The 22,121-nt window shown below is 38.1% G+C and overlaps 1 protein-coding gene across 2 annotated transcripts in view; it reads left to right on the top strand.

Annotated features, from left to right (window-relative positions):
- LOC121515429 (voltage-dependent calcium channel subunit alpha-2/delta-1) overlaps positions 1-22,121 on the top strand; it is a 135,689-nt gene that overhangs the window by 80,542 nt on the left and 33,026 nt on the right. For both annotated transcript variants that reach the window (XR_005992369.1, XM_041796193.1), the window contains exons 11-20: positions 6,537-6,695; positions 7,140-7,244; positions 9,094-9,172; positions 9,647-9,696; positions 10,125-10,214; positions 10,328-10,402; positions 10,498-10,578; positions 10,885-10,959; positions 15,370-15,441; positions 15,701-15,772. Coding sequence is in view for 1 of the 2 variants with exons in the window: in XM_041796193.1 (XP_041652127.1) it covers positions 6,537-6,695; positions 7,140-7,244; positions 9,094-9,172; positions 9,647-9,696; positions 10,125-10,214; positions 10,328-10,402; positions 10,498-10,578; positions 10,885-10,959; positions 15,370-15,441; positions 15,701-15,772 (858 nt within the window). In the remaining variant the exon portion in view is untranslated. The remainder of the gene's footprint in view (positions 1-6,536; positions 6,696-7,139; positions 7,245-9,093; positions 9,173-9,646; positions 9,697-10,124; positions 10,215-10,327; positions 10,403-10,497; positions 10,579-10,884; positions 10,960-15,369; positions 15,442-15,700; positions 15,773-22,121) is intronic.

A 22,121-nucleotide genomic window follows, 5' to 3' on the forward strand; every position in this document is an offset into this window, starting at 1 on the left:
AATACCATCCAACAAAGCAGCAAGAATGTGTTCCTTTATGTTGTAATAGCCTTATTCCTCCAAAAAAATATGTTTGCCTGATCTGAACATGTTTAGAGCACCATATAGATAAGCTCTGAGGACAACAGACTGAAATCAAGAGTGATGCCTTTATAAGGCCCATAAATTGGAGATACCAACAGTAACTTTCAGAAGAATTGTTTGTCTTTTATTTTTTTGTTGAATGAATTCTAAAATCATAAGTGTTTTTTCTTTCTAGCCCAACTCATAACAGGTGTTCTCAGCACATTCTATTAAAAAGGAGGTCTAGAATATCCCCTTTTGTAGCATTAATTACAAAGGCCTAGCATTAATCCACCATAAGCACAGCACACAGCAACGTTTAGCAAAGTTACAGCAGCAAGGAAAATGACTCATATTGAACAGCCACATGCTGAGATTGTTAGGCTATGAACGTGGGATAAAAGGAGATGCAGAAAGGAGACATGGGTAGAGATAAATCTACAACAAAAAACATCACAAAAGCAAATGAAATACATTTATAGTGTTTTATTCAAAGTAAAGTATGTGCATTGTTACTTCATATGACAACAGACTGACCATTCTAATTTTGACATCTGTAATGAAAATGAAATGGGGAGCACTGACTATGGTAGCAGCTGAAGTTGAGAACCTCCTAGATTCACATTAACATTAATAATAATAGAGGTAAGAAAGATAATAAGTGTAACAGTTGGGGACAGGTAGATCCATAGCTGTCCACACCAATTATCCCAAGGGACTTAGAGGACAAGGGACAGCCAAGAAACTCCCTGCAAGAAAGGAAGCTGAATGGTTTGTGACTTCACAAGTAACATATTAATAAAATCATATTAGCCACAATAGAGTGGCCCTTATAAGCAGGCCTACTTCAAGAAGTCAGATGGCCTCAGAAAGGCCCAATAGGAAACCTGGCAAGACATGATTTTATAGTACAAGCCTATTCACGCTGGATCATGGATGAGGCTTAATGGATGTGGCTCTCCTGATTCTCCTCTCAGCTGCCAGCTGAGGCTGTACCAACAAGTAGTTCTGAAAAACACTAGATTGAAAAAACTACAAGCTGAACTATTGTCAGTTAAAAGAAATAAATTAGGGAAACCTCGAGTTACAAATCCAGGACTTTTTGTTCCTTTTTACTGATGAACCAAACCTGTACTGAAGTGTAACCTCAAAACTGAGGTGCAAACTGAACCGTGACCTCTGCAAACATTATGTCCCTATAGTTAACAGCAGTGGCGTGCACAGACTTTTTCAGGGGCAGGGGCGAAAAAAAAAAAAGGGCACATACAGCACATTCTCGCCACTGAAGAAGGCACTAAGTTTGGCGTGTTTACGAGGGCACTTTAGACATGTTTATATGTTATACAAAATGGCACGTTATTTATCCTTAAAACAGACTAGCTAGACAGACTATTCAAGTTAGTCTGGAGTTAGGATTAGCATCCACAAGAACTATGTAGATTCAACATTGGACTGTGAAGAACACACAGAAATAAATAGATAAATCTCTAGGGGGTCTGGGGGTCTTCCCCCAGAACATTTTCAATTAAGTAGATGCCATTTCCTGTATTCTAGCACATTTTAACACCATATTAGCACCAGATAATCCAAACTGGTTCTGTGAGATATAGTTCTGACCCAATAGAGATCAAACAAAAATCCCCAACATAAAAGTCATTGCAACAGTAATGTTTCATAGTATTTATTGGTCCTAAAGGTCTTATGGAGTTAAGTGTGTTTTTTCCACACAAGAGGGCACTTTAGCGTGTGTTTTGCCAACCAGGAGGGCACTTTAGCACATGTTTTAGCTCCCAAGAGGGGCACTTTAGTGTGTGTTTTGCCAACCAGGAGGGCACTTTAGCACATGTTTTAGCTCCCAAGAGGAGCACTTTAGCGTGTGTTTTGCCAACCAGGAGGGCACTTTAGCACATGTTTTAGCTCCCAAGAGGGGCACTTTACCGTGTGTTTTGGCGCCAAAGAGGGCACTTCAGCACACGGTTTAGCTCCCAAGAGGGCACTTTAACGTGTGTTTTGGCTCTCGAGGGCACTTTAGCATGTGTTTTGGCTCCCAAGAGGACACTTTACCGTGTGCTTTGACTCCCAAGAGGGCACTTTAGTGCACATTTTTCAACACTTGGGCCACGAGGGGGGCCACCGCCCCCCCTGCCCCCCGTGCACACCACTGGTTAACAGGTTACTGTAGGGGGGATTTCCTTAACTACCTTCCTCTTCTTTGTCTTTCTTTTCTACCATCCATACTTTTGTACAGGTTTTGGAGTGGCTATGCATAATCCCTAAAGGTTTGTAAAAAAGGCTTGTGGGATTTTTACTGAAGCAACCATAAATTCTTGCTTTTTGTTTCTGGTTGACGTGAGTGTTTGGGTCAAAAGTGCTACTTATCTATCAATGCCAAAATTTTGGATAGACCACTTTTCCTTACCTCAGTGGGCCCCTAATGAGTCTGTTCCCCACATAGCTTTCCCCGTTCCCCTCCTTATGGGCAGCCGTGCTTCTAAGGAGAGACCAGCTGGCAGGCCTTCATGTAAGCTTGACTACATCACTGCAGATTGAGCTGTTTGTACTACACAATTTAGCTTCTTTTCAGAAAAAAAAGAAAAAACAATTGTTTGCCAAATTTATATCATATCAGCAACCACCAGACAAAAGCAGGTAATTTTAAGCATTTCAGGTAAATTTGTTCAATCTACCAACCACTGGGGCAGGTTAATAAAAGTAATGTAACATAGTGATTTTATGTGAAGAAGGGTATAGTTGTGTTAATTTTGGTGAGCACTTCAAAATGGTACATCTGTTCCCTCTCTGATTTTGTGTGGTCCAGGCCTACGTAGTGTTAAACACCTCCTTCTGTCTTTAAACATGTGAAATAGCAGTATTATGTTACAACAAAATAACAATCACACTTCCCAGCATAATCTTCATGATTGAGATAACTCACCTAATATAATAACTTTATTTGTATAGCTCTTTTAAAAACAAGAGTTTACAAAGTGCTTTGACAAAGTGCTCATTATAATAAATTGGTTATCGTACCTCTTAGTTGAGGTTTAGTTGCAGTTAAATGTGCATTTGAGGACCTGACAGCAATGAAAACTCAAACCAGCCTTGAAATACCCAAAACCTTTTTTCTGTTTTTGAATAAGAGCAGTGCCAGTGTTTTCTTTAGGTGTTTAAACATCCCCATACATTAGACAGCCTATAACTTGAATGCTGTGAGTGACGACTTTCAAACCTCATATCTCATTACCTTATGCTGCTCATTAAAATAAAGTGGCTTTTAGATTTTTCTATCCATCATCCAATGTGGCAAGTAGGTGGAAAATATAATTTCCAACCCTGCAGCATAAGGAGAAAAGTAGCAGTACTTTACCTCATACAACATAAAAGTTACTGAATTGTCCTGTTAAGATAGGGGTATCCAAACTATGGCCTGGGGGCTAAATGCATCCGTCTGTTATTGATAACTCCACAGCAAATTCCTTACAGTAGAACACAACACTTGGGCTTGACTGTATTGTACTTCTTAGTGTCGGCACAAGGCAGTCAGTGCTAGAATGCTGATACTGTAAACAAACAAGAAGAATTTGTTGATGTGTTTACGTGTGACTAAATTGTGATAACACTGTAAATAGCAACCAAAACAATAATGATATCTTGATGTATAACACCCTGATGGATTGGCAAATAGCCGTACCAGTGGCATTCCAGTGCAGGAGCCAGTGGTAGCCAGTGGGGGTGTAACTATTCATCGATGTATATCAATATATCGATTGGTTGATTGATGTTCCAATCAGATCGATGGAAAGTCAAAACATCAACTAAATGGATGCTTCAAGCTACGCTTTTATTTTGAAATTAACCCGCACGCCTGTCGACAGTGTCTGCCCCAGGCAGGGAGCGTCCTCGACCAGCTAGCTGCAAGCTAACAAAGTAGCAGCCGTGGCTTAAAGTTTCGTGGCTGAGGGAAAGAGAATATCCTCTCTTTTCTCTCTGCTGTGTGGATATATTTCAGACAGACGCTACTGCAGGACGGATCTCTTCCCTTAGTTTGCCAACTACATCTACGTCTTCATCCGTATTTAACCGCTGTATGAGATTGTTCACGGATAAAAACACTCCACCCGTTATGGCTGAGGAAGCAAGTGCTGTCTGCAGCAGACCGCAGATACACAGAGAGGAAAAAGTCTGCTGCTGCATGTCTACTTTGATACACTTATTTTACATCGCCGTCTTATGATAGATTTATAATGAAAATATAAGCTGTCCAAACTTAATGTGGTTCAAGCAGGACAGCTGTTCTCTGTATACCCTCCAACCCCTCGCTCTTGTTATAAAGCTGCACATCACAGGAACGTCTTTTATAATAAAACTTTGCTTTAATATTCTGTCTAACCTTTCCTTTTATTAAAATCAAGGTTGCAATAAATGAAAAATGATAAAGAATCCTTATATAACATCATATGCCCCATATTTTACCTCATTCAAATCTCATAAGGTGAATAAACTACAAAAATGAACTATCTGCCACATTAACAGGCCCCTGTGTAAAGTATGAAGGGCTGATACAGAGCAGAAATATCTGTTGAAGTCCACGTGTGTTAAATAAGTTTAAGTAAAACATCTAAAATGGGAACACAGGCTAAACATTTTGATCATAATTATAAAGGGTTGCAGAGAAAGTCCATATTTGTGCTTTAGAGTGATCTGGGGATGTGAGGAAATAAAATGTTTGGTACTGAAAATGTTTGCTGTTTTAAATCAATGTTTTAACACAAATGTGCATAGTTGTGTTCCTGATTAAAAGGTAATCAGGGGTTATCAGGTCTTTGTTATTTTTGTTAAATACATATTTTTATTAAATACAGAGACCTGTCAATAATTTAATTGCAGAAACTGTTTTTTTCTGTAACTATGTGAATTTTTTGCACAAAATCGCCTGTTATCGATCCTGGGCCCCATATCGAATCGAAATCGTATCTCGGCAGATTTTGTGATATTGGTAAATATCATATCGTTGTGCAAAATATCGATATTGTATCAGGATGAAACTGGTGATTTATACCCCTAGTAGCCAGACCCAACCAGGGCCACCTGAAATCTGATTGGCCACCCCAAAATTTTTAAAATGACTGGCTATACATTAGACTGGTTTTATGAACTTTGATAACCTCGAGGTGAAGTATGTGAAAACGGCCACACCATCCCCATATATTTCTGTGTGTCGCCCTTAGTGGAAAAAGTTTGGACCCCCCTGCTTTAGGGTATGTAAATGCTGCAGCAAGATAGCAGTCAGATGAGTTAACACTAAAACAGAATTCTTGATGCATTGACTGATTTTTGCCCAAACACTCATCATTCACCACTACGGGACAGATTAGTGAAGAGATAAAAAGGTTTGTTTTGTTGAATATGGGTATTTCAAATTCAATCAGACCTATTAATCTTGAAGCTTATAGTTTCTTTACATTACAACCTTTCAATTTCTTCTTTTTAATGCCATATTCACACCCTCCCCCTCCTCTTTCTCATCCTGTTTGTCACTTTCTGCTCCTCACCCTCCCACACTCCCCTCTCACCTCCATCACTTCACTCTTAAATAGATCCTGTGATAAAAGATCCCCCTCCATATATATATATATACTCATTTATATGAACTTACAACATTATTGAGCATCTGTTAGAGGTAATATGTTTATTCGCCCTCATCTTGTCAAGTTCTTTTTTTTTTTTTTTTAAATCAAGCCACAGATTTCTTCTTTTTGCCTCTTAGTCCAATAGAGATGTTGCTTCTGTTATTGTCAAACTAAAAGGAACTTCAAGGCTGTCAGGCTCATTGGAAACACTGGCACACACTCACCCACACACAAATGTGGTCAGGGCTGTTTTTGCTGTCGGAGTAGATCAGAGTTTTCTCTGTCCCTATTGGCCGTCTCAAAGAGACATATTGATTAGTTGAGATCGATGGGGTGCAGTATTGTTTTAGAAGAGTTCTGCAACACAATAGAAGTGATGCTTTACTATTCTGCTTTCACATGTCCTCCAAATACTTTAGTTAAATTCTGTTATTTAGTTTCTGCTTAGTGCCGTTGCTCTTTGAGTCTGCCATGCTCGTGTTTAGATACCCAGTTAAGTACAGGTCCAAGCAGGCCTTTAGGTGGGGTGCATGTCCATATGTGTGCTGTTGGGTGGAACAGAAGAGTTCTCACCTTTAAAAAAGGCGATGTTGCAGCTGAACATCGCTCTTATATGGTAGATCTTGTTTCCATGGGTACCAAATCGTTGAGCTTGGAGGACGTGAAGCAATTAGTGGGGCTTGATGAATGTGTCTGTTTACCAGTGCTTGATAGCAACGGCCAGGTGGGAATGTTTTTGTGTGTCTGTGTGTGTGCTGAATTTTTTAAAATGTGTTAGATATGCACACATGTTGTAATCATAAATAATTTGCAGGTCATAACTCCTCGCCTGTGTTTTCTCAGTTTAATACCAGGGTGAAGAAAACGGCGTGCTTCGACCATCTGGTTCAAGCTAATGTGAGGAACAAGAAGCTGCTGAAGGATGCCGTGCAGAACATTACCGCCAAAGGGATCACAAACTACACAAAAGGCTTTGAGTTTGCTTTTGAGCAGCTCTCTGTGGTGAGATATCGCTGTCTGCTGTTTTAATGAAAATAAAAAACATGTCGGCTTTTCTCATATGAGTGACACTTGAGATCAGGAGAGCTTAAAAGAAGTTTTAAGTGAAGGTTGCTTGCAATGCCTTTGCCTCTTTTTCAGCAGCAGCAGAGCATTGTCTTTTACTGCCATCTGCTGGCTGAATAGAAGACCTTTATTCATGCACGGACACTGGAAGAAACATTACACCTTCACAGACAAATTATCATCTTTAATTCAGAATAGAATTATCCTCATGTGGTGACTGGGCATGCTCTGTAATAGGTGATAAGATCTGAACATGGTCATCTACTCATAATTACCATTTAGATGTGGCTATAGTAGGTATATCGATTTCTATTTCTATTGATTTGTTAAAAAACATATATCATAGCATGTAGTATATGAGCGTGTCTTTTCTGAAACTAGATGAATGTGAGCAGAGCAAACTGCAACAAAATCATCATGCTGTTCACTGATGGAGGCGAGGAGAGAGCTCAGGCCATACTGGAGAAGTACAATGCTGACAAAAAGGTACGCTGATTACCCACACAAATACTCACAGACTGAGGCGTATTACACTCTGAGTTATTTGCTTTTATCTTTTATGAATATGCTCCCATTATTATTTATTTTTTCAGAGACTCAGCCTTTTTGCAGCTCCCTTTGGGTTCCAATTTCCGTGTGCATATCCTCACTAACCCAAAAGTTGATGCAGAGGCAGCGTTTTGTGTGAAACAAAGGACAACCCACACACATGCACACAGACACAAGGATGCACAACCACAAAATCCCAAATGTGAACATCAAAAAGATTGAGGATATGAGGGTGTTTCACACATGCTTATCACAGATTCTGCTTATAAATGTTTAAAAATTATTTTTTGTTTGTATGAAACATGAGGGCTCTGTTTTATTAAAACAGTAAAATTCTGGGGCTCAGGTGGCCCAGAGGTTGGGTACTGTTTCATGTGTGCAGGCGGCCTGGGTTCAAAGCCAACCTGTGTTTTCCTGTTAGTCAGTCCCCACTCTATAAAAGTTCCACATTTATCCACTGTCCTCCTCTTTAACAAATCATAAAAGACCCAAATAAGGTACAGATGACCTAGTGGTTAGGTTCCGCCCATTATACACAGGCAGCCTGTGGCTCTTCAAGTGCATGTCAATCCCTACTTTCTCATCCCTGTTTCTGGCTATGTCCTCTGTCTTATCTCTACAACAAAGGCAAGTAGCTCCTAAAAAAATCTTTCAAAAAACCTGACTAAATCTTTTTAGAAAAATCATGTATAAATGTAGATGTTTTTGTTCTAATATTTTAGTCAGTTGTGGGTAGATACATTTCAATTCAGATATTATTATATTCTTTAACAGACAACCATCCTAAATTAATATATAATGTAATAAATACATAAAGGCATTACAGTTATCTTTCTTTTTAGTGAGTTTTGTTAAGACTTGGGAGCTAGGAAGACAGAGAGAGTGGACTGGTGTGGGAGAAAGGAGCTAAAGTGCATTTTTCTCATAATTAACTTCAGAGAGTTAGATTTCTATGTGTTCTAGATTTATTGCATACACAGTCAAACATTTTAAGACTTTTTTTTAATGTTTTAATCTTAATGATTGCACCTTACAGCTTATGAAAATCCAAAATCCACTCTCTCAATATATTAAAATATTGTGGAAAAGTCCAATTTGCAAATCAAATTTCATTTGGAAACTAAGGTCCCAGAGTCTGAGAGGAACAGAATCCAAGATGCTTAAAGTCCAGAATTTTCCATTTCCAGTCAGTGATGGTTTGAGGTTCTATGCCATCTGCTGCAGTTGGTCCATTGCATGGAGATACTGATTTCATTTTCCAGCAGGACCTGCCCACAGTGAAGTGAAGTAACTACCAGAAACTGGTTTGCTGACCATGGTACTAAGTTTGATTGGCCAGCAAACTAGCCTGACCTGAACCTGTGGAGAATACCTGGGGAAATGTGAGGAGGAAGATGAGAGACACAGATGAGCTGAGGGCTGCTAACAAAGCAACCCTGGCTTCACAAAACCCAGCAGTGTCACAGACTGATTGGCTCCATGGCAAATTGCACTGGTGCAGTAATTTTTGCAAAAGGAGCTCCATTACTGAGTGCATAAATTGGCACATTTTTCCAGAAGATCAACTTTTCTGTGAATGTTTCTTTTTTCGGACTGATGTTTTGTGATATTCTAACATCTCAAGATAGGGGTTTTTGAGAACTGTAAGCCATATTTCACTTTGTAATGATGTATCTAGAATATCTGGAAGTTTCATTTCTTGAATTGAATCACATGGAAAAAAAAGTCTTCATGATATTATATTTTTTTCAGATGCACCTGTAATGAGTTGAATTTTGCGTTCCAGGTGAGGATCTTTACCTTCTCTGTCGGACAGCACAACTATGATAAAGGACCCATTCAGTGGATGGCCTGTTCCAACAAAGGTACTGCACCATGATGTACAACAAAGTAACACAAATCTGCACTAAGTATTGTTGCCGGTTTGCATACAAACTTGTTTCAGACTGGCTTCTACTCAAAGGTTTTAAATCATCCATTTATGATAAAATGGTGAAATGATAATGGAAACCTTATTTAAATAGATGAGCTTAATTCAAGCTCCTTTGTCATCTATCCTGCTAAATTGTCCTTGGTCAAAATCTCCATGTTTAGAAATGCAACTAGCAGAACATTATTATTGATGACTCAATGAATAATCCCATCAGAAATGCACTGAAAAGTTTGGGTGCCAGTTTATAGCAATGAGTTATATTACAGCAATTATAGTGAATTGTGGAGTGTGTGCTTTCTCTTTGTTTTGGGTGTTTGCTGTTTTAAACAGTTATCATAATCCTCCTCTTATTTATCTGTGTGTGTTCCATTAAATAATACTACAAATGTTGTGATTGTTTATCCAGGTTACTTCTATGAGATTCCTTCCATTGGGGCTATCAGAATAAACACACAGGTAATTATTTACCATGTTCACCCCAACTCAGTACTAAGTTTTTGATACTTAGTCAATTTGCTTATTTTTACCTCATTCAGTAGAAATGATAGAATCTGTTGTTTTAATGGTAACTTGTATCAAAATGTATTCTAAAACCATATCTTTGTCACGAGACTGATGTGTTGGAGAGGAATTAACAATGGATTCATGCTATTTAGGTATTTTTCAGAAGTTTGCAAGCATTATTTTTTTTCATTGAAAAAAAGAAATTACTCACTATTAGATAACTCAGACTTCCATTTTTGTTGCAATGATAATATCAGTATCATTTGATTTTTACTAATACCATTTCACAGTCTAAATTCTTGAACCATGACCACACTAATTAACTCAAAATATTCCATGAAGCATTCAAATAAGAAATGTTGTTGTGTTGTTGTCCTTAGGAGTACCTTGATGTCCTGGGAAGACCAATGGTTCTGGCAGACAAGCAGGCCAAGCAAGTTCAGTGGACTAACGTGTACCTGGATGCTTTGGTATGATACTCATCCGTCATTTTACTCCATCAACTTAGAGACCGAAGAAATATAATGAGAGTTAATCTTGTTCTGGTATTGCTGGTTTGTTAAATTGTTTGTTTGACTCTCAGGAACTGGGTCTGGTCATCACTGGAACACTTCCTGTCTTCAATAAAACTAAGACCAAAGATGATAAGAATGGCGAGGTGCTGTAAATAAATGCTTTAAGACATAATTTTCTTATTTGAAGTAAAACCTGATTAATCTCTTTTTCCTTATGATTTCTAATTCTTTCTGTCAGCATCAGAATCAGTTGATTCTCGGTGTGATGGGGATTGACGTGTCTCTACATGACATTAAGAAGCTCACGCCACGCTTCACGGTGAGTTTTATTACCCTTTTGAGGTCACAATGACAAGTAAAATAGATCATCTTCAAGTCTGGTGGCTTGCTCAGTTGTGAAGAATTCTCAGAAAGTTCTGCCCCCTTTGTAACAAATGAGTGATGAATAACAAATAACATAATCTTTGATTATGGCCCATTTGTTGCATATTAATCTCCTGTTTTATGGGACTGCTGAGTCATTCATCTTACTCTCTTTCTAAACAGGCCTTGCCAGACGTGCTTCATATGATTTTCTACACATAAAGATTTAATGCGCTTGTTATCTGTTTCTCTGTGGCTTCAGATTGGTCCAAATGGATACTACTTTGCCATTGATCCCAATGGATATGTTCTGCTGCACCCCAATCTCCAGCCGAAGGTAAGGCATCTGACCCTTTGAAAGGACGGTGTTCTGAAGCATTGCATTGTGTTCTCCCAATGCCACATGGTTACACAATCACTGCTTTTACAAAATGAATACTTAACCAGGCTATCAGATGGTGAAGACTCAGCCTATCATTCTATAGAACTTCCCCTCATCAAACTTCACAAGGACAATTCATTTGCTAGTTATTACACATTTGGGTTACAGAAGCTTCTAGCCTTTTCATGGGACAAGCTACCTGGGTGGGCTCACAACTCTTCAAATAAATGCTGAAGCACTTTTAGCCACTGGCAGATACTGCACCGCTTACAACCCTTTGAAATTAAGCCGTGACCCCTCAAAAGGTTTCCAGCCACCTTCAGCCTGAGACACAACTGGTTCTGACAGGCTGCAAAGTGGTGATGTGTTGCCTCATGAATGCGATCGGTGTTTAGGGTCAGAATGTTCAGAGAGGCATCTCTCTGAATCTGAAACAGTGGATCCTCAGGGAGACACACTTACATCCAAACCATCTCTGTGTGTGCTGACTTATTTCAAATGCTTGCTGAGTTTTGAATCGGAGTGGCATTTTCTATGCATTTAAACCATCAGTACATGTACATGCAGTCAGAAAAAGTCAGATTATTGTGTTAGCCTGATTTGATCTGGACTTTTAAAACCCATGTAAAAATGTTTGTCTGACTGAAATTGTGCTAAATTAATATCACATAGTTGGACTAACACACCTAGACAGTGGTGTAGTGCAGGGTGTACAAAGGTATATGGAGTGTGGCCGGTTAGTCTCAATAGAGTAGACCCATCTAATTAAAAATCCTTACTCTTACTCTTATGATGGCAAAGGCAAAATAAATGTGATCTAAGCCCACTAGTAGGTTGCTTTGTGACACATTGCGATACTACTGGGGGATACTGAATAGTTCACTCAAACTGCATAATCATCTAGTTGTCTCAGCCTGTAGTCTGTTGGTCATTGGTGATCTGCTAAGTTAAGAATTTAATTGAAAATGTGAAAATGTGGAAAAACTAGAGGCCTGTCACAGGTGATCTAAATATGCAAAATGGTCTTACATGTCCTTGTTTAGACTATACCCACTTTTCTAGTGACCACGACACCACTGCATCTAGATAATGTAATGAGAGATAGTTTTTTTCTTGCATGTCTGGATCTCAATTGTAACAAACTGGACTAAATGTCCTGTTCATGTCCCAGGTCTCTGCATCAGGCTACCCTAAAGTCAAACAGCATAAATGCTAAACAAAGCAGTAGTTACTCTGTCATCTACCTTCAGATATGTACTTAAACTACAGGCTTGGTGTTCATCTCATTTCTGCCAAAGCAAAGTGGAGAAAAGGATAGAGCTATAAAGTTTAGCCATGTTTTCACAGTTTGATATTAGGCTAGGGCTGCTATCGTGTTAGCAAGGTCAACACAAAGACGTTCCACAATAACTAGATGAAAGTTAGTGCCTTCTCAACTGTCCACACAGCATTAGTTAAGAATTTCATTCTGTGTCCTGGGAATGTATCTTTTTATTTTAAATCTTGACAGAGGAAGAAGTGGCACTTTGTAATGACAAGCCTGAGAAAGCTGTCAACAAGTTGCAACTAGTTTCATTTATTTCGAACATGGATATCAGTTTAAATTTTGGCAACAATTTCAAATGTAGTTTTAATTTTCGGATAAGAAAAAATGTCTTTTTCATTCTTGGTTGATCTAGTTTAGTTTTATCATGGACTCATGGATATTGAATGTCCAACACTAACATTTGAGTCTTGTTTTAGTTTACTTGATGAAAGCGAAACTTACTTTATGTCAAAGTCTTTGTCCCCAGAGTTCTATATCAAGCTAGTATGTTTTTTCTTCTTCACAGTGAAAAGGTAGTCAGGTAACATTTGAAGTCTTAACTTTAGATGATTAAATGACCTGATGGATATAGATATTTTTAATTCACAACTATCTCCTCTGTGCTTTGAAGTAAAACAAGCTAAAAAAGTGGGTCTAAGAGAGGAAAATCAAGGAAATATTCCTGCCAGACACTCCTGATCCCTTGTCATCCAACTTTTTCCCTGTTCCTCGCCTATCATAACATGAGCAACCAAGAGGAAAATAGGAACAGGGCGACAGGGATGCTAGATGCGTCGCATGCAGTTTGGACACTGTGTATGGCTACACCAACCAAATGTAGAGCTTTGTTTCTAGTACTTTCCTGTATCACCACCTAAGTATTCTGCTACTCTGACCAAATGTAGACTGGTTATTTAGGGTCAATGACAACAACAATAACAAAACACACCAATTCCTATTATGTTTCATCTTTTCATAACTTTCCTAGAAAAGGATTGAAAACAGGAACCTCAGACTCTGGGATAAATATGCTGTCACTTTTCATGAGGTGAGATTTAGTGGCACTGTAGACAGCAGCAGTGGTCCTGAAGGTAGAGATGTAGAGTTTTAGTCCTGCTGATATCGTTTAAGTAGCTGTAGTTGTAGCTCCTGGGTGTAGTCATTTTTGTAGACCATACATCTATGTTGTGATGAAATCGGTGTCTGCATCCCCACATACTTAAGCAGTGGTGCATTCTTTTGGAGTTTTTAATGACTCTGGATATATTTAACTGATGTATGAGTATTTTTTTTTTCTAAATACTGACATCATTATTTAATTTTCTGACAGGGTTGGTACTGAGAGGTACAAATTTAACAGCCATCCATCCATCTACTGGTGGTACTAAAATTAAGATATTTGATGATTAAGCATAACTATGTTTCCCCAAGAGGCATAACTAAATCAGATTTGAATGACTAAGAACATACTTCTCCTGATTTATAGTTTGGCTTGTAACAACTTTTTGATCAATTTAGCCGCTTTTGTTGTTGGTGGCTGATCTAAGTTGTCCTACAAGTTTTACAAGTGTTGTTAGCATTTTAAGCTGGCTTTTTAATTTTTTTTTTCATGCAACGCTGGTTTTAGAAGTGTTCATAAAAATGTCACTCCAATCATATTAATATAACTTATTTTTTCTTCTTGTGAGTTCGGCTTATAAAAGGTTTGAAGGGCTGCCTGCCGATCACTCATGGTGTCATTCGATCAGCCAGACAGGACATGTGATGAATACTAATGTTGACCTTGGGCCCTTTGATTTTGCCTTCTGTGTCTCAGTGGTGGATCTTTCTGATAAGATTACATCTGTACATATTTCATATCCTCTTCACAAATCTCCCCAGTCACAGTGAAGTTTTTATTTTGATCTTACACCCTAGCTCACCTCAACAAACCTCCTGCTGACGTACAGTATTCACTCTCTCCATCATTCTTTTCTTTTTATTCCAGTTGCTCTTCTTTTTCTCTATCCTTTTTTTCCATTTGATCTTATCACTCCATCCTGTGTCCCCATTTCTGTTTTTTTTATATTCTCCTGTCTCTCTTGAATGTTTGATGTATCTTTCTGTACCGTGCCTTGATCTTTTATTCTTTCTTTTCTCATTTTCATGTTGAGATGCTTCATCTTTATCATCTTCCTTTGCTGCTCCATTTCATTTCACTTACCATCAAATGTAAGAAACTGAATTCATGCCACTTAATGGGCTATTTCATTAATTGCTTTTCTTGTTTTCAGTAGTGCATGTTTTATTTTAAACTTTGCAGTGACTAGAGCAATATTTTATTCTTGTATATATCTGTTTTTTACTCTCAGATCCACTGTTTCATATATTAACTTAAAAACTGTGCAGACAAGCTGCATCAATACAATATGCCCTCACTGCATCACCCCATATTTGAGGCACATACTGAAAATCCCCTATGGAGGAAAGAATAGTATCAGATTCCCTGCGCTGCTGTTTTATAGAGAAGCACTCGATTACTGCTACCATTTTATTCCACCATAAAGCCACTCAGACGTATAGGGTTTTTAAGAGGGGACATTAATAGGGTCCAGTGTCACTTTGTATCAATCGGATTCAGCTGTGTCTGGTGCCACAAATACACTGCCACATGGTACCCGCTAGTTCCATACCATGGATTTGATTGGAGTCATATTTCAGGGAAAATATTGTCCTTCCTTACTTGGATACAAAAGAACATTGTAGCTCAAATGATTTAAGTTGTTTTGTTATTCAAAGTAATTGGGATACTCCTCCCAATTGCTGATTGCCATAAAACAGCCCCACTCTGGATAACAGCTGTGTAATGCTTCACTGGATTTAATAACATTTAGCTGCACCTCAGCAGGCTTTAGACAGTCCAATATTGAAGATGGTTATTGGATAATATATTTGGAGGCAGATGACTCACAGTAAACCTAAAGTAAAGAGGTTTTCTCTGTTTTGGTCACATTGTTCCTGTTGTGCGTGGTTAGGTCTGTGTTGCCTCTCCTCTGACTAAAACTCTCTCCTTTCCACAGAATCCTAAATTCCAGGAACCAGTCACCCTGGACTTCCTGGATGCTGAGCTTGAGAATGACATCAAAGTGGAGGTAGAGTGTACGAATACATGGAAATCCCCAAAAAGCACACACTGAAACACACATAAACCTAATCAAGCAAAGGTAAAGAGGATAGCTCCAAGGTAGGAGCTGGATGTCTCATTTATACTCATAAGGCTGTCATAGGATAGTTACTAGAAGTCATTTACACAGTGCACAGTCATTTACATGCCAGAAATTGCCTAGTTAATTAATCAGACTTAACTGCACTGGAACTACATTTACGCTGTCTGTTTGATTTTGATTGTAGATCAGGAGAATGATGATTGATGGGGAGACTGGTGAACGGACCATTGAGACTCTGGTGAAATCACAGGATGAGGTAGGAAAATGAAGAAACAGAGCTAAAGATATTAAACACTCATTATGTTTGCATGATGATGATAAAGAGTTGATTTATTGTGCAAGTCTGAATAAAACTGGTCTTTAAAAGTACACATAGGCATATTCGTCTAACAGAAATCACACTAATTTGAATTTCTGAAAATTAAGCTAGCACACAGCTTGTTGGAGGTTGACTTACTCATGCATGTTTACACCTCAGTCAACCCCCGAATGACCTAAGCATTCTGTGCATTTCCAACAGTTCCTGCACATTTCTTTGACCTGGAAGTCAACAGCATGAATATGTAGAAGAGAAATGATAAACAGAGGTCCATTTTAAATAATCCAAGCAAGCTTTAACCATAGCACAACTGTACTGTAAAGGCACTGAGAATGTTTGGAGACTTTTTATGCAAATGTCCTTGTGGTCTGCTGCTTCATAGTCTGATGTAACTCTGCAGAAATGCCCTTTGTTTTTGAGGAGACAAACAAAAAATGAATAAATAAAAGATTTTTGGTGCATTATACTGGAAGAATAACTATATCAGATCCATTTAAATGCACTTTTGTCCAAACAGTAAAGTAGTTGAACTTTTTCATTTACATTTGAAGGAAGCATTCTACAGTCCAACTTTTGCCAGGCCATTTTTCTCACTTTAAAAAAAGATACTGTATATTTAGTCCAAGGAATATCAGACAGAGAGCAAAGGATGCAGTCAGCTCAGACGAAACATGAAAATAGATGAGAGGTGCCAAAAAAATTGCTAAAAAAAAAAATGATACAACCAAATACATACAAAATGTGGGCCCAGGGGGTGCAAATGGATGCATTGCAACCTCATTTCAAATTTCTGCATCCTTAACTCACAGACAGCACAGTGTGTTGCTCTATATTTCTCTTTCTCATAAAAAGTCAGTGTAGAAGGCAAATCGATGTTCTTTCTGTTAGTCATTTCCCACTAGTAGTATAAACAGATAACAATTTATCATCACAAGGAAATTATTTTCTTTATTAGAAATTAAACAGGTGTAACTGTGGTCTGGAATATTGATGTGTGGGACTTTTCCATCCACACTTAAAATAACCTAACAGAATATTTGACTTGTGTAAGTTAACAAATCCAAAGTGGTGGTAGTCAAATCAGTATTTATACCATGAGCATTTTGGCTTTGAACATAAACACTCCTCAGAAACAGCAATTTTGTTTTTTGTTGAACATTTGAAGTGTCCAATGGACAGGGTTAACGTTGTGGTAGCAGTGTTCCTTGACATGAAGAAGGTATTTGATACTGTCACCAAGAAATTCTCTTATCCAAGTTATGAAGCCTGCAGGACATGGCATTCATACACCCAGCTGTGATGGCCAGCTGATCCTAATTATTGCCTCCAAGATCCTACAACCAATCACAGCTCTTTCTCTCGACACAGTAATGCGTTTAGATATGACTTACTTCTCACTTACCCCTGTTCCCATTAATGCTGATGCACCTGCTGCTGGCAGAGCTTAACCTCCTCCACCCCAGCCTCCTCTTTTATAGCATAAAGCATGTTGCACCCTCATATTTAGATTCAGGCTACTATGGATTCATTGCTTCTTAACTAATTTTGTTGTATTCAAGACGCATTGTTATACATGTATGCATCCATATGGCGATCTCTAGCCATTCACTCTCTGGAAAGTCCAAGCATGCTGCTTGAATATTCTAGCAAGCATTTTTTGAGCAGAGCCTTCTCTGCCATATAAAAAATGGAATACCCGTTTTGCTATAAAATGGTTACTTGTATGACGAGGGTATTCCTGACTGAAGTCTGTTTAATTTCTCCAAGCAGCTTTTAATTGGTTGGCTTCTTTTTTACAGTAGGGAGAGCAACGTTTGAAGATTAACTCAGACAAAGTCTGCTCCTCAACAGAATAAGAAAGGGTATACCCCAAGACTCAATATTAGACCCATTAATTTCTGCCTTTTTATTAATAACCTTGGCTGGTTGCCAGCTCTATGCTGATGATACAGTGCTATACACTTCAGCAAAGACACCAAAGGAGGCAATTGAGAGATTAACACCATATATGAACGGGTTATGTAGGTGGCTTGATAAAAACAAGCTCACTTTGAACATGAAAAAGACAGTTTCAATGTGTTTTTCCATCAGAAAACAATACTATAGGAAAAATACAGAGGCGCATTCACACCAGAGATGTCTGGTCCACTTTAAACAAACTCTGGTCTGTTTTCCCAGGTAGGTCAGTTTGTTTGGAGTGGTGTGAAAGCTCACACGAACCCTGGTGTAGTCCAAACAGTCCGCTTGTAAACAGGGGGTCTTGGTACGCTTCCAAACAAACCCTGGTGAGGTTCATTTGAGGTGTGAAAGTAAAGTGGACCAACTTGTGAACCAAAGGCAGGAAGTGGCATAAAGCGTAATGATAAACAGATTTGTATGTGATTTATTACACTCAAATGCATATTGGTACCTCGGTTGAGGTCTGTGTAGCCATAGCAACAAAAGATCAAATTTTAATGACTATTGTTGATTATCATGCACCTATTAAAAAATTTACTGTAAGGAATATAAACAGCGCATGGTTAGATAAAGAATTAAAAGACCTTGGCGTGCTGGTAGTCAAGTGGTTAAGGCGCACACCATGTACACAGGCAACCCTGGGTTCGAATCTGGCCCGTGGCACTATTTCCTGCATGTCTGTCCCTGCTCTCTTCCCTGTTTCCGACTCTATCCACTGTCCTCTCTCTCTCTGAAAAAGGCACGAAAAAGCCCAAAAATAAATCTTAAAAAAAAAAAGAATTAAAAGACCTTATGAAGGAACGAGACCAAGCTAAACTGTCAGCAATTTCATCTAACTTTAAATCTGACTGGCAAATATATTGTAAACTTAGGAACTTTGTAACTAAATAGGAAAAAGAAGTTATATTGTGATAATAAAATAGAAGAAGTTAAACATGATAGTAAACAATTATGGAATACCTTGAACTGTGTACTAAGAGGAAACACTAAATCAACTCCATCGTATGTAGAGAGTGAAGATGCGTTTTTTTACACCTAAAGATACCTAAAGATATAACAAATCACCTAAATGATTATTTTCTAATTAAAATAGAAGAACTTAAAAATACTGTGCAGACACTACAACATATCCAATAAATTAATAAGTCAGATTATGGAAGGTAAGACATGTAGCTTTGAATTCAAGAATGTCAGTGTTTCCGAAATGGAATTACTCATTATGACTTGTAAAAACAAGCCACCAGAGGTGGACTTTCTAGATGGTAAGTTGTTAAAGCCTATTGCTTCTATTATTGCTCCTATGCTAGCACACACAATTAACCAATGTTTTAATGAAAATATTTGTGTGCAAGCGTGGGAAATTTCTTAAGTGGTGCCTCTTCCCAAAGATAAAAAAAAGGTCTTTCTCTGGTTCAAATAGTCAGCCAGTGAGTTTATTACCACTGCTGGGGAAGATGATGGAAAGAATAGTATATGAGCAAGTTCAGTCTTATTTCTTAAACAATAGATTAATAACACATTTTCAGCATGCATATAGAGAAAAATACTCTACAGCTACTGCCTTGTCCCAGATGGTTGATGACTGGTTCAAAGCTATGGCTGAGAGAAAACCAACAGGAGTAGTACTGCTTGATTTTTCTGCAGCATTTGATATAATAGATCATGGGTTATTGTTACAAAAATTAAAATGTTATGGTTTTCCGAAGCTGTGTTACAATGGACTAATAGTTATTTCAGTGATAGGAGACAAAGTGTATTTTAGTGGGAGTTTCTCTGATGTAAAGGTTGTGAAACATGGAGTGCCTCAGGGAAGTTGTCTTGGGCCGCTCCGGTACACAATTTTCACTAATGACCTGCCCTCTGTTTTAGATAAGGGAAGTATCTCAATGTATGCTGGTGATTCTACCATATATCTAGAGTTACAGTCAGTGGTAGACTGGATCAGCAACAATAAACTTGTATTAAATGTACCCAAAACAACTAGCCTAGTAGTTGGAACTGCTTATTGTTTATGTTCTAAACCAAAGCTTGAGCTCAGGATAAACCAGACTTTATTAAAAGAGGTAGATGTTGTCAAACTTCTAGGTGTTATTATAGATCAGAGACTGTCCTGGGACAAGCAGGTACAAAAACTAGTGACTAAGATGGGAAATACTTTGTCTCTTATTAAAAGGTGCGCCAAGTACTTCTCACCAAAAACAGTTCTACAACTAATTCAAGCTTTGTGTTTTTTTCTCATCTGGATTACTTCTCTGTAGTCTGGTCCAGTATCCAGTATATTTCCATCAGCAACATTAAGAAACTGGAGCTGGTCCGGAATAAGGCCGCACGTGTGGCTCTGTCATGCAGGTTTAGGTCAAATGTCAGTAAAATGCATGAAAGTCCCTCATGGTTTGAAGTTAAAAATAGATTAATATATGCACTGATGGTTTTCTTACGGAATTTCATAACAACTAAAACCCCTTTAAATTTATATGAAAAGCTCTCCTTTAGTACAGATGTACATCATTACTCTACCAGGCATGCTGTTAGAGATTGTTTTATTTTGCCTAAAGTAAGGACTTCATCAGCTCAGCACTCAGTAACATGAAGAGCAATGCAGGAATGGAACTTGCTTCCCAATGATATTAAACAACATAATACTCTTTATAGTTTTAAAAAAATCCCTGAGAAGATATTATCTCCTAAGAAACTTTAGTAGCCAATACTAATTTTGAATACTTTGTTGAACACATGGGCTTGCTAACGTCTATTCTTTAGAGTCACTTGGAGCAACTGTAATGTCTATTGTCCTTGACTTTGTTTGAGTGAGATATAATTGTTCAAATGTCTGTTCTTTTGGTGTAATGTGATGTATTGTCTTATGTTTGTGTACTGTGATTTTTGATTGTATAAATTGTATTGTCACAATGCAAACTGTGGACCCCAGGAAGAATAGCTTACAGCTGATGCTTAAGCTAATGGCAATCCAAACAAACAAACAAACAAACAAACCAATGGAAACAGCACCATTCTTTACTGTATTTATGCAATGATTGTTTCCACATATGTCTTGTTGTGTCACAGTGTGGAGCCAAGTCTTGTTGACTATGATTAAGCCTGTTGCATCTTTGTAAAATCAAGCATTTGGAATAATGGATTAAAAAAAACATTAGGTGGCACCACTTTCACATACTAAAGCAGTATAATTTGCTCAGTTTTGATAATTTTATAGCATTCTCATGTTTGACACTGGTTTTTAAATGCTTTCGAAACTTGGCACAATAAATTTAATGCAAGCTTTTCAAAGTAGTGGTAGGAACACCAGGGGCACAGTGGTAATTGCAAAATTGCCCGTGGTGAGACCTCCCGGCTGTCAGTTTTTTCTATAAAAGGCCCTCAAATGTTGAATGCCAACTGAAATGAAATTAACACAAGACATAAGACTTAAAAAAAAAAAACTGAATCAGAGATGGTAGCATTTTTAATTCATCAGGGTTTTCTGTAATTTAACTATGATGTTAATTTTTACTCTATGGCCTTTAAATCGTTTAAAACAACTGTTATTTCCTGTGTGTAAATTTATGTAAACTTGATATTTTTTCCTTTATAGTTTCTTTCAATATTTCACTCAAAGCCTGACTAGGAACAGGAGCTATACTCTATATATGTCAAACAAGAGATTGGGGGTTTATGTCCCAGTCAGGGCACAATGAATATCCTTTGTGGGCCCCTGGGAAAGGTCCTTAATGCCATGAACACCTGTCCTAGATGTGTGTCACTGAATGACGTTGTAACACTGTAACAAATTACATGGGCCTGTCTGAAAATCCTGATGCAGTGTTTCATCGAGCACAAATATAAAGTTGCAGGTTGTGTTTCAACCCTTAGAGCTCCATGCCACAGGCACATCCCTTTGTAAATTGTTGGGTAACTTTTGAATCGTAGATTGTAGACACTAACTTGGGTTTTTTTCCTGTGAAAGCTCTGAGTTGTGCCTTTCTAAATATGCCTTTCATGCATTTGTAGCTCTTACAGAACATTTTCTAGTGAGCCTGGAACTTGGCTGACTTCCTGGGGTCTCTGAGGACAGGGTTGTCATATAAAACAAGAAGTGACGCAGTATAGAAAAACGTTAATAACTTTTGAACCATAAGTCATAGTTACTCTTTTTACCTCTGACCATTTTGCTGTTCGTTTGCTACCCTTGTTGTCTCCGTAGCCCTTAAGGATGCCTTTCTAGTGAGCCTGAAACTTCGGTAACTTTTCGGGGTCTTCAATGATTAAATCCACGGCGTTGGGTCCGATAATAAGCGTCCTTTTGTCAATTTTTAATTAATTTTCGATC

The sequence above is a fragment of the Cheilinus undulatus genome, linkage group 9 (genome assembly GCF_018320785.1).
Source record: "Cheilinus undulatus linkage group 9, ASM1832078v1, whole genome shotgun sequence".
Classification (NCBI taxonomy): Eukaryota; Metazoa; Chordata; class Actinopteri; order Labriformes; family Labridae; genus Cheilinus; species Cheilinus undulatus.